The sequence below is a fragment of the Notamacropus eugenii genome, chromosome 2, assembly GCF_028372415.1.
Source record: "Notamacropus eugenii isolate mMacEug1 chromosome 2, mMacEug1.pri_v2, whole genome shotgun sequence".
NCBI lineage: Eukaryota > Metazoa > Chordata > Mammalia > Diprotodontia > Macropodidae > Notamacropus > Notamacropus eugenii.
Window position 1 is genome coordinate 496,320,055 of NC_092873.1, and position 19,546 is coordinate 496,339,600.

At 39.6% G+C, this 19,546-nt stretch overlaps 1 protein-coding gene across 6 annotated transcripts in view; it reads left to right on the forward strand.

The window, feature by feature from the left end:
• Positions 1-579: 579 nt before the first annotated feature.
• SH3GLB1 (SH3 domain containing GRB2 like, endophilin B1) overlaps positions 580-19,546 on the forward strand; it is a 44,339-nt gene continuing 25,372 nt past the window's right edge. Inside the window, exons 1-4 of one of the 6 annotated variants that reach the window (XM_072648965.1) lie at positions 13,572-13,982; positions 14,932-15,012; positions 15,524-15,665; positions 17,729-17,857. In XM_072648965.1, the coding sequence (XP_072505066.1) occupies positions 15,629-15,665; positions 17,729-17,857 (166 nt within the window). In that variant the 5' untranslated portion in view covers positions 13,572-13,982; positions 14,932-15,012; positions 15,524-15,628. Of the gene's footprint in view, positions 827-973; positions 1,126-1,385; positions 1,559-1,607; positions 1,905-13,571; positions 13,983-14,931; positions 15,013-15,523; positions 15,666-17,728; positions 17,858-19,546 lie in introns of those variants that run through there. The other 5 variants (XM_072648964.1, XM_072648969.1, XM_072648968.1 and 2 more) reach the window with 5 other exon arrangements.

Here is a 19,546-nt window from a genome sequence, read left to right on the forward strand (position 1 = left end):
CCTCCTCTGCTTCCCCGCCCCCTCAAGCACCGCCCCTTCCTCGCCTTCTCCCCATCCCAGGTTAGGCCCCGCCCCCAATCTTAGCTCCTCCTCTCCCCTCTCCCAGGAGAGGCCAGACCCGCTCCTTCCCTGATCGCCCCTCCTCCTCTCCCAGTCCTTATCCTCTCTTTCCCCTCCCCTTCTCTCTCCCTTAGAGAGCTAGGACCCACCCTCTCCTTCCGCCCCGCCCCCTCCCAGTCTCTCTTCAGTCTGTCCCTCCCTCTTTCCTCACTTCCCCTCCTCTCCCTTCCCCACCTCCCCAAGCTAGGCCCCACCCCTGTTCGAAGCTCCTCCCTCGCCTTTCGCTCCCCTCCCCTTCCCTCCTTTTCATCCCCTAGGCGAGCTAAGCCCCGCCCCCTCCTCTCCTCCCCTCCTCTTCTCCTCTCTCCCCGCTCACATCCCTCTCTTCCGTCATCCCTCCTTTACCTTCGTTTTCTCCTCCTTAGCGCGCTAGACCCCGCCCCCGGCCGCTCCTTCCGCCTTCTCTCTCGCCCCTCCCCGCCTCCCCAAGCTAGGCCCCGCCCTCCCCCTCTCCCCCACCCTCCCCTCCCCTGGCTGCTGTCCTCTCTTCTCCCGGGCCGGGCCCCGCCCCCGTCTCCCGGCTCCTCTCCCTGCTCCCTGTGAGGCGGCAGCGGCGGCTCCGCCCGGCTCCGGCTGCGGCTCCGGCTCCGGCTCCGGCTGCGGGCCCCGGTCCCGGCCCCGACCCCGGCCCGGCGGAAGCATCATGGACTTCAGCGTGAAGAAGCTGGCGGCGGACGCGGGCACCTTTCTCAGCCGCGCGGTGCAGGTAGCGCGCGGGCCGGGCCGGGGCGGGCGGGAGGGAGGCCGAGGCCCGCGGCCCGTTCCCCGAGGCCCCGCCTCCCGCCGCTGACAGCCGGGCCGAGCCAGGCCGGGGGCGGGTCGGTAACGGAAGGAACCGTGGCCTCGCCCTCTTCCTCTCCCCGCGGGCCGCGAGACCCGGGAAGAGCGAGGCCCGAGCCGGGACCTGACCTCCTGACCTCCCCCGGCCCCCACCGGGCCCCAGGGCACTGGGAGGCGCCCGAAACGCGCAGCTCCAGCCGCGCCCTGGGTCCGGAGCCCCACGGGGTGAGGACCCCGGGCCCGGCCCGCGGCGTCCCCAGCCGGTCACTTCCCCGGGAGCCGAGCTCGGGGCGCCCCGGGGCTGGCTCCGCGGCCCGCCCCAGCCTCCCCCGGGAACTCCCCCGGGACGGAGCCAGAGGCGCGTCAGGTCCGCGGCCGTGCTGGGCTCGGCCCGGCGCCCCCTCGGCCCGGCGCCCCTTCGCTCCGGCGCCCCCTCGGCCCGGCGCCCCCTCGGCCCGGCGCCCCTTCGCTCCGGCGCTCCCTCGCCGGCCTTCCCTTTGGCCCCAGTCCTAACTGGAGGTCCTCGAACTTTGGAAAGGATGCGTTTTCGGGCCGCTTCAGGATAGCTGGTTTCCTTTGTTACACCGCGTTTATTTTTCTGCCTCTTAACAAACGTTCTTCCCGAGGGGCTCCAGGACCTCCACCGAACTGCCCGCAGGTTGGGAGCCTGCTCTGGGTCCTGGGTTCTCCTCTGGGACCGTTGGTTAAGCAGGGAGTAGGCTAGGTGGGGTAGCCAGCCGGAGAGGTGTGGCCGGCCAGGGGAGTCGCCTCCCTGCTTTATCTGGGGGATAGAGGTGTAGCTGGCGGGGGCGAGCGGACCAACGCCCTCCTTTTGCCCGGGGGAAGCCGGCCCAGGGCCCCCTGCTGTGTAAGCGGCAGTCGGGATTCACCTGGAGAGCCTCGGCCTTGAAGGAGGGTAGAACTAAACGTTCTTGGAAACCATCTCACACCCACGTTTTAAAGATCTACCACGGTTTAAGAAAGGTGCACTTAAAAAACAAGAGGTACACTCGAGATTCCAAAGCCTACCAGGACTACTGTCGCAATTGCTCCCTTAAATACCTTAAAAAGAATTTTTATCGCTAAGATAACAAATTTATGTGTGACTCTTGACGATACCCTTAAACCGTAACGCTGAGTTTTAGTGAAAACATCTTCTTTTAAAAAATTAGCCACAGTTCAAAAGGTCATAATTTGAAATTGACTCTTTTTTGGTTGAGTAAATTTCTGTGTTCATCTTTACAACCAGAAGTGATTGAGAACTTGGAGTAAATTTAAATTTATGGTGATCATTTCTAATTCTACTTAGTGCTGTCCATTTTATAAATGAATGAACTTGTGTCATTGGTTATGTTTTGATCTCCTTTAATACCTATAAAAACATTTTCCTTCTTTAGGGTGGTGGATACTTGATAAATACAGTCTAGTTCTTCCAAGGTGTATTCTTACATTCCTAAAACAAGGTGCCAATAGGATTATTCATGCGTTTATGTTGTCTGATTTGTATTATTTAATTAGTCTTTCTGGGATTTGAATCTTATAGTTTCACTGAGAAATTTACATTAGGCCACTAAAATGTTGCCAATAACACTATTTCTGTTAAAAGCAGGAGACTTCTTCTGATCCAACTAATTTCAGTTGGAATTTTACTCATTGTTTCTATAAAGTTTACCTGATAAATAGGTCAGTGACAAGTCAAATTTATTCATTATTCAGATCAGCAAATGTTAACTAAGCATTTATTATGTGGTAATTATTGAAGATATAAAGGATAAAAAAGGTTTTGTCCTCAAGGAACTTTTTATTCTACTGGTTTGAAAGATGTGACAGGTACATAAATAATGATTATAGATAAGGTCTGGTATGGAACCATATTTTAGGATCAAAGAGTTGGGCTGGAATGCACAGTAGGGTGTCTTGGGCCTACCTCCTTATTTTACAGATCAGAAAGTGAAGGCCCAGCAGAGATTAAATGACTTACCCAAAGACATACAGGAAGTAAGTAGCAAAAGTTGAACTTGACCCTTTTCCTTGTAAGAATACATGGCCTTATCGTGCAAGAAAATTTAAGAAGAGAAGGAATACTTTTCCACTGGCGCAAGAATCAGGGAGAATTTCAGGCTGTATTTTGTGTATTAAAAAGGCTTGACTATTGGGATGTTCTCTTCAATAAATAAGAATTCCAGGTGCCTACCAGGTCAATTTGTACACTGGCCCAATTTCTAAGTGCCAAAAGCAGTCTTAATCTCTGTCTATATTTAATGTCTTCCTCCACATACTCAGTTCCAGTTGGAGTGACTGGGTCTGATATGTTTGTATAGAGTGGTAGCCTAAGGAGACACAACTGGAATTTACTATCCTAACTTCAGATGACAGACGGTAAAGTCTAGAAGTGTTGATAGTATGCTTTTAAAGAAGTGGTGATTAAAGAAAGTAGGGAAGAGAGCTTTTGTGAGCTTTATTTATACTCAAGTCTATCTTACCTTTCACTAATACCATTCTGTAACAATAACTTTGACTTACTTTTCAAGAATAATTTTTGAAGTATTATGCTAAATCAACGTAAACAAGTTAAATTTTTTTTTTTCACTTTTGCTGGATCCATTACCTTAAGAATAAAATTTACCACCTTTCAGAGTTAAGAGATCTTGGGACCATACTTCATGTGAGATTGAAAATACTGTGCCTGATTGTTTAGACAAAACAAGCACACTGCTTTGTGAAGCTTATTTCAGTTTCAGCATTTAGTCAGTAACTGAGATCTCATTCTACACTTTATTGACATCGGTAATCACAGCAGTCTTAGGATCATAGATTTAGCATTAGATTGAACCTTAAAAGTCATCTAGCCTATGACAATGTACAAAGTCTAATGAGTTGCAGTTAGAGCTTGAGAACTGTACCCCACCAGATTAATAGTAGTAAGGAAAACAAATTTTCATCTACTTAAATATTAAGGATTTTCTAGTAAAATAAAAAAATCTAGTAAAAAAAAAATCAAATAATGTCTTTTAGTAAGAATAAACAACAAACCAGAATTTGTAAGAACCTTAGATTCCTTATTTCTTCCCCTATCTGGTACATGGTTATTTTGATTTCCTCTGAATTGCAGACCTTTTAAGTCCTAGCTAAAAGTCCCATCTCTTCCATAAAGTTGTTTCTGACCACACTAGGCCAAAGTACTCTGTCCTTCCTGTGAACATCATTATTCATATTATCAATTTATTGGTGCAAACTTGAAATCTCTTCTTTCATTATCTTGAACTGTCAAAAATGGGCCTTGCCTTTGTTTCTGTGAGAAGAGTACCTTGTAAAACAAGTCATGCATTGTTAAATTAAAAGGAGAAAATATATTTTCATTTTAAAACCGTATCAGGAAGCTAGGTGTAGTGGCTCATGGCTCTGGGAAGGCTGAGGCTAAGGGATCACTTAAGGTTGGGAGTCTGAGTTGAAGTAGGGATAAAACTGATCACTAAGCAGCCTGGAGAGGAAAACAAGCAGGTCAAAGCTTGTGTGCTGATCAGCAGTGAGAAGACTCCCCTACTTCCAGTCTAGGCAAGATCCGGAGACCTAGTTTCCCAACCTTCCCACCATCACAAAAAAGACAGGATGGCAAAAGGATTCTGCACTCTCATTTCTTGGAAGGACAGATTGCCTTCCAAGATTTCACTCATACCACTTTCTATATGAACCCTTTCCTGATTTTCCTCTTTCCCTTCCCCTCCCCCTCAGTGCCCTCTCTCCCCAAACTATCTTGTATTCATTTTTTAAATTTAGTTTTTACTTTATATTTTCTCAATTACACATAAACAAAAGTTTTAACTTTTTTTGAGTTCCAAATTCTTCCCCCCCACTTCCTTGAACAGGCAAGCAATTTGATATAGATTATCCATGTGTAGTCATATAAAATATTTCCATATTAACGATGTTGCAAAAGAAAATACCTTGTATTCATTTTTATATTTTTTCTATATACTTACATTTACGTGTTACCTCCCCCTTTAGAATCTAAGCTCCTTGAGGGAGAGAATCATTTCATTTTTGTCTTTATTCCCAGGGCTTGATACACAGTAGGCAGTTAATGTTGATTGATTTACTTGGGTGCAGCATGTCAGAAAAAAAAAAATTTGTTAGATCTCTACTACACACTACATTCTGAAGTCAAACTACATTATGCACAAATTCCCTTTGAAAGAAAGAGGGCTTTTCATGATTAAGAATTTAAGAAGCATGATCTTGGTACTTAATATGTTTTGATTCTCTATTGGTCTGTTTAGAATGACTTTTTTTTTATTTTGCCAGATATTCTCCCTTTCCTCTTTCAAGCCTCCTTGAGAATCCTTCTTTTAAAGGTTATAATTTTAGCAACTTTTCTATTCCCTTCCCATTCTTATATGTAGAGTACCTCATGGATAAAATTCATATGGTATAAATAACCCTTACCTACTTAGTTTCATTTATTTTTGTGTTAGGACATCTGGAGTTAAGTACCTGCATCACTGAATGGTCATAATCGCTCAATATCATGCTATATGCTTCCAATTTTGTATGTGGTTATTCCTTAATTAAAACAAGATACTTATTTTTTTGCTAAGTTCTTGAAAGGATCAAAATTAATGTCTATAAGAACCTCGTTTTTTACATTTGTCTTCTGAAAGCCTTATGGTTTTTTTTTTTTTAATTATGCTTAGTCTTGATATTTTATAACATGAAGTGATTATGAGGAGTCCAGAGAGAAAATTTACTTACCCAATTTTTGTTCTGGAACTGTAGTTTCTTTAGAATAGGGAATAGGGAAGAATAAGGAAACCTCCCTACTGGTGCAGATCTGCATTTTGTAATTTTGGTGAGTTCCCAGGAGCTCTGACAAATTAAGTGATTTGCCCAGGATTATTACCAAATCCGGTTGTACTATTGAGAACTTAAATATACATTGTGCTAAGCAAACACAAACAAGCAGGGCAGTTTCTACTCTCAAGGAGTTTACATTCTAGTTGGGGAATAACAGCGCCTTAAAGGAGAGCTGTAAGACTAGGAGTGGTTGGATAGGCTTATGGAAGGGGGCTAGTGGATAGGAAGTGAGATATAGAAGGGGTGAGGAGAGGAGCTGTGGAGCTGAAACACCTCATGAAATAAGGTTCCCATTGTCACTTTCAATACTGCTGTATACTGTACCCAGAATAAAACATGTGCTGAAAATTATGAAACTTCCAGTTCAGCTATTTATATATTGCTTAAACATTAACTTGTTGATTTAAAAATTAGATGTAACCAAGTTATTTCAATAGGAAAACAAAAATTTCTATTACCTGCCTCATGAGATTAAAAATCTTCCTGTTTTTCTAGTAGGAAATTATATCAGAATTTTTATACTATCCATTCTCCATCAGACTTAGATTCTTTCAAAAGATTGTCCTTCCCTTATGGAATTGGTAGTTAGTGTGCCATCCTTCATTAAATGTATTTCTCTTTGAAATTACATATTGTATTTTATTATGGCCCTATGTGAAGCAAGGAAAAGGATAAATGTGCTCAGTCTCATGCTCCATGTAGTAGGCCACACACTTTTTTATAAAGAACTCGAGTATGGTTGGCTAGGACCAAAAAATTTTAGGTGCTTTTAATCTTTATGATTTATTTAAATTTTCAAAAGAACATAACCTCTCAGGCATCTCTGTCTGGCTTTTCCTATATCCTGAAAAACGTCTCTTCGTTCCCTTTTCCTTCTTTTTCTACTCTCTCTAGACATTGTAGTTAGGTATACTGGTAAAGCAACATTTCATTTAGAACAGTTTGTTTGGAGGAATACATCAGAATGCTGCTTTGACCTAATCACTTTATCCTCTTTCACTGTAGTAGTACAATAATAATAGGAAACACAAATTACAGTTTAATTCTTGGTACTTTTATATTCATGATTTCTTAAGTGTGGTAGTTCTTTCCACCAATGCAGTCAGTCTGTACACACTTATTAATTGCTTTCTAAGGGCAGCTAGGTGATGCAATGGATAGAGCACCAGTGCAGGAGTCAGGAGGACCTGAGTTCAAATCTCACCTCAGACACTTGACACTCACCAGCTGTGTGACCTTGGGCAAGTCACTTAACCCCAATTGCCTCATCCTGGGTCATCTCCAGTCATCCTGATGAATATCTGGTCACTGGATTCAGATGGCTCTGGAGGAGAAGTGAGGCTGGTGACCTGCACAGCCCTCCCTCACTCAGAAACAAAGTCAAGTGCAAGTCATGTCATCATTTCTCTGATGGCATGGTCTTCTTTGGCAGCGAAGGACAAACGCACATGTATTTGCTTTAATGCTATCCTTTCACTTGTGTCTTTTCCATTATCCTATAGATAATCCACCTAACACTATGAGGGCCTTTACAGGCTCCTTGGATACTTCTGGGATCACATTGTAGCAGCTGGGTTGTCCACCTGTTTATTATCTTATTTTTGTTGCATGACCAGGTTACCTCCTTTTCTCTTCATACCTGTCTTTGGTGCCTTGAATGTCACTTCTTGTCATTATTGGTAAATCTCCTTGTGCCAGGTGTGCATCTTTCCATTACCTTTGGGTCCCCATAATTTTTAATGCTTAAGAGATTTCATGTTTCTCTGCCATATAGCTTCACGGAAAGAAAATATGTAAGTAATATAGAAGAGGGGAGTTTATTTTTTTTTTCAGAATGGGTAGATTAGAGTGATAGGCATCTAAGGCAGGTGGTGTGTTGAGTAAATCTTGTGTTACTAACGTACAGTTTAGATCTCAGACACCAAAGATACACTCTGAGCTGAGTCTGTAATTGGATTGAAATAAGACGATGCTGTTTTTGATATGGAAGAGATGGTGGACTTTATCTAGTCTATTCACTTTATAGAGGAAGAAACAGAACCAGGAAGGTGAAGTAATTGCCCAGATCCATCCAGGAAGTGGCACAACCAGAGCCCCGCCCCAGGCTCACTTTTCACAATACAGCACTTCTGACTGCAAAGTTTGTAATGTTTTCCACAAACCCACACTGATTGTTGCTGCAAAAGTTGAACTTTCTTTTTAACTTCCTTAGTTCCTTGATCTCACCAACGTGAGCTCCTTGGACCCTGCAAACAGTAGCTTGTAGTATGTCTGCTTGTCTTCATCCTGTGCTACTCATGTCCAGGTCCTCAGGTACCCAACATGCTGGGTATGTTGCAATATGTGTGGGATGTACACCTGTTACTTCTCAGGCCATGACCAGACAGTCTCCTTTTCTGATACATTCCTTTGACTTAGACTGTGTATGTGTGCTGTTCTGTTTTAGTCCCCCATAGTCTATTTATGGCTACAGTGTCACTTTCCATTGGCCTTTCAGTGATTATAATTGTGTGAACCTTTGAATAGTGTAATCTCCCTGATTCATAACCATATATAACTTTACCCAAAAATTGGTTTGAAAAAAATGGGAATTTGTTTCAGGTAGAAACTTGGGATTATTGATAGTGCTATAGTTAAACTCATTCTCTTATTTGACAGACAAGCACCTCTGCTAAATGGGCTTTCTGAGTCCTTTGCAGGGCTGCTCATCCCTTTGTTTACTTGGCACTCAAATCTCTCTTGTAGCTTCAAGAACCTTAATATGCACAGCAGCCATGCCCATTAAATCATTTTGGCAGATGTTTAAACCAGGTTTGAGGGTAACCAACCAGTCTCAAACCCATCAGTGAGTCAGGGGGTAATCTGTCCCAAGCATGTGAAGATGTCCCCCTGTGGAATGGGTAGACCGGAACACTTTGTTCCATCAACCATGAAGGCTGCTGAAGCAGGGGGCTGTGGAGTGCTTAGGGCTTGTTGGGACATTGAAGACACCAAGGTCATCCACTGCAACCTGGGTCATCACCAATCCTCTTGACTTTTGTCTGCTGCTTTCCTTCTCCGTGCAACTCTGCTTCTCTTAAATCCATTTCCAGACATCACCCCGTGATGTCCTTGGTCCTTTTCACAAACGAACGACACAACAACTGATAGACAAACTCTGAGGACTATTTGTGCAGCTCAACATGTTCTGGACAAGAGACTTTATCATCCACTAGGTATTTCCTGTCTGGATAATTAGACCAAATTTTAGTGATTCTATATCTCATTTAGGAGGCTCTGGAATATTTCAGAACTTGCAATCAGTGAAATATTATTTGTAAACAAGCAACTGGAGGACTTTACTTCCTATAAGGAATGCCACTTATAGACTTTGCATTGGATGGCCTTTGTGACAGTGACAAGCACCTTAGATAAACATCTCCCTTGTTTTATGTCCCATATGATGTAAATAATTGATAAATCACCCCACGGTATTATCTCTGTATCTATTAAGGAATCCTCTATGATTTTAAAATATGTTTAGGAGATATCTAATTGGTAAAGAGCTATAAGACTATTTTGCTTTACTAAATCAAATACTTTTTGGTAGCCAAATAGTGGGATCTTATATTCTCTTGTTTTCTATGGTCTAAAACAGTTGTCAAAGGAAGGGATCTCTTTCTTGTTTTGTTTTTGTCAAAGTTTGCCATTTAGAGAACTTTAGATAGGGTTTTTATAACCTTGATTTAATTTAGTATCATTGTAGATTTAAAAAAAAAAATGCTAGACAGACCTAATGTATAGGAGGAGAAATGATTAATTGCTTTACCATGGAGTCCTTTTAAGAACTGACCTCCCCCAGGGCATTTAAAATAGGCTTCAGTTTATTTTAAAAAAAACATTTAAAATCATAGACTCTCAGAGCTAGAAAGGTACCTTAAAGGTCATCTAGTTCAGTTTCCTCCTCAGTAGAAGAAAATAAGATTGCTGGATTAAACTGTTAACCATTCCTGAATATAACCATTTTAAAATCAACCACATATTTTTTTGATTAATAGGATATTTTAATTTCCTAAACACGAGTTGTTTGGATTTCAGAATGTTTATTGCTAAAATTATTTTTACATACAAAAATTAAAAAAAATTTGGATGTAGTCCCAAATATAGTAAAATATTCATAGCAACACTTTTGTAGTAGGGAAAAAAAATAGGTGCCCATAAATTGGGAGTGGATGACACAATCACAGGTTTATCAATAGAAGGGACCTTAGAGGTCATCTAGTTAGTTCACCTCTGTAACCCAGAGAGGTTTAACAATTTTCCCAATATTACTCAGATACTACAGGTCAGAGCAAGAATGCTGACCAGAATCCTGACTCCAAATCCAACCCTCCCTCCACTCTCTGCACTGCCTCCTTGTGGTTGAATAGATTAGGATGTATGAGGATAATGGAACATTACTGAGCTGAGATAACAAATATGAAAAATTTAAAGGCATGTGAGAAGACTAGTATAAAATGCAGAACCAGGAAAATGGTATATATCGTTGACTCCAATAGTTTATTTGCCAAAGCCTATTTTTCTAACAAGTTAATTTGTAAAAGAATGAATCTGCAGAACAATGAACACTTTGACCAGATTTAAAAAAAAGGCTGAGCAAATACAACTGATAAGGTAGATTGGAGATATTGTAGAGGGCTTAGAAATACAGGGTTCAGTTTGTATTTTAATCTCAAGTCAATGTGCAGCCATTACTTAATGTGGTCTCTCAACTAGAAGATGAGGTCCTTGAAAGTCTCATACTTTTATTTGTATCCCAAGCGTTTGACACTAATAAGTACTTGGTAATGCTTTTCCTTTCCACTCTATTCAATTCCACTAAAGGCTTTTGAAGAGAGGACTGCATGATCAGATCTTCATGCTCCAGTCTAGTACTCCTTTGGATTTTTTATTCATGTGGATATTTCCTCCAGTAATACAGATTATACCTTGTCCATACCTCCCAACATGAGTGCCTATGGCGTTCATCTTTGCCCTTCTTCCTATAAGGTCAACATTGGATGCTCATCCAGTGTGCTGAATACCTTCCTCAAATTTTCTTAATGTTGCAAGGCTCCCAGGGGAGCACAGATGGGACAGTGCTTGTCCTCTGCTCCACCATGTGCTCAGCTGATGTTTCCCAATGACATGTAACTTGGACCTCCTTTCTCCTCTACTCCCTCCTAATTCTTTGTGATGTGTCAAAACCTTGTCGTGACTACCGTGTCTTTATCTCTTACCATTAGAGTGAACCTTGTATATAAGGACCGTTGTTTTGGTAGCTACATGAAGAATAGGTTGTGGAAAGGAGAGCTGAAGGTAGGAAGACCATGGAGAGCTTTACTGCAGAAATCTAAGCCTGAATGGCCTAAGCAGTAGCATGGAGAGCCATGAGGGTAGATGGATGCAGGTGGTACTATGGGGACAGAAATGATGAGACTTGCAAATTAATTACAGACAGGAAGAATCTAAGATCACTCTAACTTTTCAAGAAAGGGTTATTTGAATAGAAATGCCTTAAACGGAAATAGGAAAGTTGGTAGGAAGAAAATATCTGACGATTAAGTTAAGCCCATTTTGGGAAAAGTTGAGGTGTCTTTGGGACTTCCAGCAGATAATTGGCAATGTGATATTAGTTTGGGTTTTATGAATAAAATGTGCCTTAAAAGTTGGCAATTATTTCAACAACTGAAGATGGTTAAAATAGGAAGGAAAGGAAGATGTATATTTATATTTCAGTTAGAGAGCCCCTAGGTGGTGCAGTGAATACAGCTCCTGGCCTGGAATCAGGAAGACTCATTTTCCTGAGTTCAGATCTGGCCTCAGACACTAGCTGTTTGACCCTGGGCAAGTCACTTAACCCTTTTTGCTTCAGTTTCCTCATCTGTTAAATGAACTACAGAAGGCAATGGCAGACCACTCCAGTATCTTTGCCAAGAAAAACCCACAAGGGGTTACAGAGAGTTGGACACAAATGAAATGACTAAACACAGAAGGGATAGCATAAGCAAAAATGTGGAAATAGGAAAGCATGTGGGTATATTCTGGGATATAGCAAGAAATACATGACTAGTGACTCATGTGACCAGTGACTTGTCAGTCAGTAAACATTTACTAAGAGGTTTTATTATGTTCCAGGTACTCTGTGAAGCTCTGAGGATACAAAGAGAGGCCAAAGACAGTCTTTGTCCTCAAGGAGTTCAAAATCTAATAGGGGAAGTGATAAATAAACATATGTATAAACAAACTGTATACAGGATAAATAAGAAATAATTAAATGAGGAAAGGCACTAAAATAGTAATAGCTAAAATTTGTATAGCACTTAGCCAAGCACTGTGCTAAGCTCTTCACAGTTATCTTAATTTGATGCTCATCCCAACCCTGTGAGTTAGGTGCTATTATTATCCCCATTTAACAGGGAAACTGAGGGAAAGAGAGTCCAGGGACACAGCTAGCAACTGACTGAGGCTGGTTTAAAACATAGCTTTTCTTTACTCCAGGCCTGGCACTCTATCCACTATACCACGCAGCTAGAACGTAGTGGGGCTGGAAAAGGCTTCCTATAAGGTTGAATTTTAGTTGGGACTTACTTAAAGGAAATCAGGGAAGCCATGAGATTAAAATGAGGATGGAGATCATTACAGGAATGGAGAACAACCTGAGAGATAGACTGCCTTGTTTGTGAGACAGCCAGGAGGCCAGTGTCACTGGATGGAAAAGTACATGGCAGGGAGCTGTAAGAAGACTGGAGTGAGTGGAGGCTAGGTTATGCAGGACTTTAAATAATGAACAGAGGATTTTATATTTAATCCTGGAGATAGTAAAGAGCCACTAGAGTTTATTGAGTAGGGGTCAATACGGTCAGATCTGTGCTTTAGGAAAATCACTTTGATGACTGATTGGAGGATGGATTGGAGTGGGGAGAGGCTGGAGGACGACAGTCTCCCTAGCAGCTATTGCAGTAGTCCAGATGTGGGTTAAGAAGGATTTGCATCAGGGTGGTAGCAGTGTTAGAGGAGAGAAGGGAGTACACAATATACTTCTACTTGATGAACATGTGATCTTCTTGATGCAGATGTTCCTTTTATCAGATTGCAGTCCTTCCACACCTACTCATCCACATTCTCCCACAAATCCTTCCAAGTGTTAAAGGCTTTTTTAAACCCAAGTGAGGTCAGTGAAGCTCTCAGGCTGACCACCTGTCACCCCTCTCTCTCACTACACAACTCACCCCCTTTTCTGATCCTTGATTCACTAAGTGATTTTCCTATCCCTGTACTCTCCCCCTCCTCCCCCCTTTTTTTAAACAGATAAGAAAACTGAAAGATTAAGTGACTAGCCCCAGGTCACCTAGGGACTATTCCATGATCCAAACCCACTTGCCCGAGCCCTAGTTCTCTTCATGAGCCTTGTTTTTTCCTGTATCTTTTGGTCTTTGGAATGAAATTCATTTTCATTACTTTTTCTTGTTTCTGTCTTATGTGTGGGCATTTTTCCTCTTATAAAGCTAAGTATTAATTCAGTGAGATCTTTGTTCATCACTTAGGGTGGATCTATCCATCTTTTAAAGTAGCTCCCCTGGTTTGACTACACGGATTCTCAAGTCACAGAGTAAAATATCTTTTAGGAAGTTACCACCAGCTGTTATAATGTTTCAATTCATTTTTCTTGTCTTAAATACCTGTATGCTATCTAGGTTCTTATTGTGATTTTTATTGATGCTTTCTTCTTTAGAGGGAAATTACACAGGAGAGTATAAACCAAATCAGCTTCTATTTTTGTTTTATCTGCTTTTTAGGTTTTCTCCCTTAGGTTCTCTGTCTAATAATAGTAGTAATAATAGATCATGTAGCTCTTTTCTGTTTACATGATACTTTCACATGAATTATTTCATTAAATCTCCATAGTATCTTTGTTGTCTGAGTAGGTGTGTTATTTCTGTTTTACCAATGAGGAAACTAAAATTCAAAGGGGGTTAAATTACATGTACAAGGTCATGCAAACAGTATCAGAACAGGAACCTCACCTAAGTCTTGTGACTTCTAGAGGATCTGTGTATGAAGTCCCGTATTGGAGTCAACTAACCTCCTTTAATCCAGATGGATATAATCTTTTTTCTCCTTCTAATACACTCTTTTCCCCCACTAAGTGATTAAACATATAATGAAGGAAAACTCACTGCCTTCCTGAAAATCAAGTGTAGAGTAATTAGGTAAGTTGACTTCCCTATCCATGTTGACAAGAGTTCATGGAGTGAGAAAAAAATTACTTCCTTACATATTGAACTCTCAAATTTCTTGGGCTTTAAAATATTTTCACAAAGAAAACAGCCTTGGCTCCTTTTTTCAATTTTGAATTTAAGGATAATTTTTTTAAAAACTGTTAGTGGTCATTTCAAAGCAAATATCACTATTTCTGTACCGAACCCCAATAACCAGAAATTTAATTAAGCTTAATATAATTTCTAGAATATAAAAATGTAATGTCTCAGGCTAATCCTAGAAGTGGGAGGGTGTAGCAGTAGTCTTAAAATTTCCAAACATTGCCCAGTGGCCTAGGATTATGTGGACATACCCTGCCTATTCTGGGGGAAAGAACACCCTGCTTTGCCCTAATCCATTCCAGGATTTAGATGGTAGCAGGAATCAAGAAGGGTCCCAACATAGTTTGTTTAATGGAAAATACACCAAATAAAGAGTTAGAAGATTCTAAGCCCTGACAGTAGATAGGTACAGAGGATTTCATATACGGTATTAGGCACATCCTTAAGTGTGCTCAGCATAGTGGTCTTGAGCCTGGCTATAGCCACGTCTTCAAAAGTGGTATTTTCTCATTTTAAATAAAGTTTAGTTATTTAAAAAATAAGTAATTTAATTAAGTTCTGGTATCTTTAGGTTATTTGAATAAAAATGTCCTTTGTGATCATTGAATAAACATCTGCTGTTAAAGATAAAAATAAAATTTCTGGGTGTATCCATACCCCTTGATGAAATGAGCCATAGGTGCCTGTGGTGAATTTTTTCCTTATTGTATTGCAATGACAATAAGTATATTACCTTACCTGAAAGGTGGCTGTGGATGCTTATAAACTGTGAAGCACAAGGATGTGTAATTTTCTTGTTATGGATCAGTGAATAACATTTATCTCCCCAATACAACAGGGTTCCTGGCTGCAGCTTTCTAGCCTATCACCCACATACAGGATGTCCCAGATGACTTAGTCTTCACACCTTTGGGACACGGTACAAAGTGGAGCTTAATGTTCATGGGCTAAAGAGCTTGTAACTGCATATGAATTATAAAGTGTTTATAAAATAACTCAGGAGATATAAGTTGTGGGTTCCTATTCAGGGAAGCCTAGAAAGCAATAGGGTAGTAAGTAAAGAAGGCTCATTGGAGCGTTATATGATACTTATTTGACCTGGTGAAGGCTTATAGGCCAGGCCTCTTTAGGACCTTTACCCTCCACCTTCCCAGTATTTTTTCCTACACTAATGATTTCCCTCTCTACTCAGCTTTCCCCTTCAGTGATCACGTCAGTCTGTTAAATTGTCAGGATGTCTGGCCATTAGGCATTTGTACATCCTGACTTGAAACACTTTATAGGTGATGAGTCTTTTGGAATACATCTTATTCATGAGTTGGGGACTGTGTTTATTGTTGATGGTAATACTCATTTATGCTCATATAAATCATATTTTTTAAACTCAATTTGAGGGATAATTACTTTATTCTTTTCTTTATCAAAAACAGTTCACAGAAGAAAAGCTTGGTCAGGCAGAGAAGACTGAATTAGATGCTCACTTAGAGAACCTTCTTAGCAAGGCTGAATGTACCAAACAATGGACAGAAAAAATTATGAAGCAAACAGAGGTGCTATTACAGCCAAATCCTAGTAAGGAACCTTTTTTTCTGGTTGGTCTTATTGGGCAATTTTATTTAAAGTACTACTTGTACTACATGGTTTGGTTTTTTTCCTAATTAGTTTTAATGTTTCTTTTAACAGTCAGAATATTTTTATCTTTTGTGTTTGATTGAAAATGGAGTATTCTACATTTTTCTTTAGTACAAAACCTTTGTATATTATGACAGTATTTGAAGGCTTTCTGGAATCTTGTTTAACTGAGTACAGGCAGAATAAGATACAAGTTGAGTTCTATACCTAAAATGTAAAAAAATCAAACTCCATTACTTCTCACACTGTGATCTCAGTGAATTTTAAGAAACATAATTGGAAGGGCTTCAAAGATAAAGAAACCCTTCTGCTTGCCTAGAGACAGGAATATTTTTCTGAATTATCCCACATAAAATACTGTACATTAGAGTTATTTCATATTTTTCCAAACACAGAATTTTAGAGCAGAGAATTTTATCTGTTTTACAGATAAAGAAATTGAGTCTCAGACAGGTTAAGTGGAGTTGTGCAGTGTTGTTCAGCTTGTTGGCAGTGGAATCAGAACTAGGACTCAGGGCTTTTAACACCCAGTCAAATATTCAATGTACTGTATCATTTTTGGAAGAAAAAAAAGAGGACAAGTGACAAATGGTTGATGGGAATCAGCCATGTGACTTTTTACCTTGCCTAATTCTTCCCCTCTCTTCCACTGTAACATGTTGATAAATGTAAAATGTAAAATGTCATGAAATTATTATTAGATATTTTATCTGGATTTAAAAATTTTCAGACTTAGAATTTACTACTACCATGTGAACATCAAGTTCAAGAGCTGTATAAGAAGCACTACTAATGGTTCTAGGTTTTTGCTTACTTAGCTTAGTTTTTTTATTTTTTTTCTTAACAGACATTTATTTAAATGAGGGATAGTTTTTTTAGAGAAATGTTTAGTCTTTCATGCTTATGTAATTCATCTACCATCTAAGGGGGCCCACTTAAGGCCTAAGGATCTTAGCTCATAGTTTGGAAGGAATGAAGGAAAGAATAGATAGTTTTATTTCAGTGCCTTCCCTTACAATAGCAAAATTTCTTCCAATATACATTAGTAATCCACAGTAAGAAAATCCTGTAGTCAGTTATTTGTATGCAAAACCAAGTAGACATATTAACCAAATTTAACTTGAAGTATATATTCGTCTTAAATCCAGTACTTGAAATGTGAATACTTCTCCATTCTCCCAAATCACAGATATCTCTGAAGCATTTTCTACTATGCAGCAAAATCTACCACAGAAATCATTATTACCCTAGTATTAACATACAACAGAAGTAAGTTATTGCTGACAGACATGAAGTGTGAAGTTGTTTTCTTCATCCCAGCTAAATTAAACTTAGAGGCAGATGTGTATCATGATGATAGTATGTTGCAGGCCTCAGGTCACTATCATTTCATAGTCTAAACTAACCCATCTACAGACTCTTGTGTCTATATTTAATCTTTAAGCTCTTGTCTAGGCCTAACAGATTTAGCTTAAGGTAGTAGAGACTTGTATGTCATTCTCATTCTCTAATAATGTATCTCTTCTAAACTTAGGAATAGCTTGTATTTATATTTTGTAAATCCGGAATACAGGCAAAAAATTTAGTAGATTTGGCAGAAAAATCTAAATGAAACAAAGGAATTTTATACCTGAAAGTAACTGTTTCTACAAGACTTTTTAAGAACTTAAAATGCCATAGGACTTTATATAATCCTAGGAAAAGTTTTACCTTTTAAAATAATTTTGGTTTCTGGCTATTTTAATAAATTTAATTCCTGATTTGAAAAAAAAAGACCATGTAAATAAACTTCTAAGAGGAAGAATATTGGTCTGTTAGCATTTTGATGGTCAAATGGATATTTTTGCTATTTTTCACAGTCAGTAAGATATATATATTGTAGTATGTGGTGGTAACTTCATACTTGTTTAAAGAGATGGCATGGTTCATAATGTTTTAAAAAGTAATTTGCTACACTAAAAATAGTATTTTAAATTAAGTTTGTAATCTTAACTTTCCCCCAGATGCTAGAATAGAAGAGTTTGTTTATGAGAAGTTGGATAGAAAAGCTCCAAGTCGTATAAACAACGAAGAACTCTTGGGGCAACACATGATTGATGCGGGGAATGAGTTTGGCCCAGGGACTGCTTATGGTAAGTGAAAGCCAAGAAGATTTGGGAAGAAATCCTTTATAGTAGAATTAGATCTTCATTAGAGCTATCTATTTTGAAGTCCCTTTAGCTTCAAATTTGGGATATTCTGTTGTTTCTTGAAGCAACAAACAAATTAATTTTAAAAAAAGAAGCAGTATCCATGAAACTCTGTAAAAACTCTACCTTAAAGACTTTGATTAATTTCTTTGGTTTGAAGATTCATATTCACTGCTTAATATTAGATTAAGTGTACTGTTCATTCTTATGTGCAAATTTTCATTTGAATACACAATATAGCTAAAATTTTTCTGCTTTATGCAGTTTGTGAACAGGTGCAGAGCAGATAATTTTTATAGTAATTGAAACTCAAGCAAAAAATGAACTGAATCTTGAATTTGAAGTACTGTATGAAAATTGAAAGCTTTTCAGCTGAGAGGAAAAGCACTTAGCGAAAAGTTCAATTACTTTTTGTTATACTTGAAAACAAAATAACAATATGAATGCTAAATCAGCCAGCCTGGTCCTTATTTTTATTTAAACTTCCACTTCAGGAGTTTTTAAGTACTTTATTTACTTTTACATTTATGACTCCATAGACTTCTCTTGTTTTACTCAAAATTTAGATTTCTTGGAGTTCCAAGGATTGTTTAAGATCTCTGAATTACATAAACTTTGGGGATTTTAGTTCTTAGGAAGATAGAGAAATTTCTGACCTGTGTTTTGTTAAAGGAGAGAATTAAAATTATTTCTTCCCAGTTTCTAAAGTTAGCTATATTTGTATTATAGTGAGGTTTCAAATTAGTCTTTGTCCCCTCCCTCTTTTTAGTCACAAACTTATAGTAATGATTAAAAAAAAATCAGTGATTTTAGTCATTGAATCTTAGATTTCAAAGGCACCTTGAAGATGATCTAATTCAAGTCCTTCGTTTTACAGATAAGAAGAATCAGCTCCTGGTAACTGAACTGATTTGCTCATGATCATACTAGTTAGTGTCAGAGTTTGACCCAAGAGTGCTGGCCTTTTTTCGCCTGTGCCCTGATGGTCTTTCCACCACCTCATGATGTTCCTGCTTCATCTCTTAGTAGTTGTCATTGATTCTGATATGTGTTGAATGTCATTTTGTCCATCTTTATTTTCCTTGACTTTTCTGAAAGCATTTGACACTGACCATCCCAATCTTCTTCCTGATTTCACCTCCTTTGACTTCTGTGAAACTGATTTTTCTTCTTGGTTTCCTTTTCTTTCCCCTTCCACTGCCCATGTTTTGAGTATACCTTGTGTCTCTGTTCTTGGCTTTCTTCACACAATATTCTGTCCGCTTTAGTTGCCATTGCTATTGGATAACTCCTGTGTATATGATTCTGGACCTGGCATCTCCCAAGAGTCCTTAGTCCTTAATTTTCAGCTGCCTGCTGGATATCTTCACATGGATGTCCAACTAACACCTCAAACTTAATATTTAAAAAATTAAACTTCTCTTTTGCCTTATTCCTCACCCCTTGCTACTCTTTCTTCTAAATTTCCTACGTACATTGTCTGTACCACCATTCTCCTAGTCATCCGGACTTGAAACCTCCATCTTTGCTTTGACTGTTCCCAGTCTCCTTCACCCCCACCCAGTCAAGTCAGTGCCAGGCCTGTCAAAGAACCTGAGCTATAGGAGACCTAAGCAAGAGCATCCTCTCCAC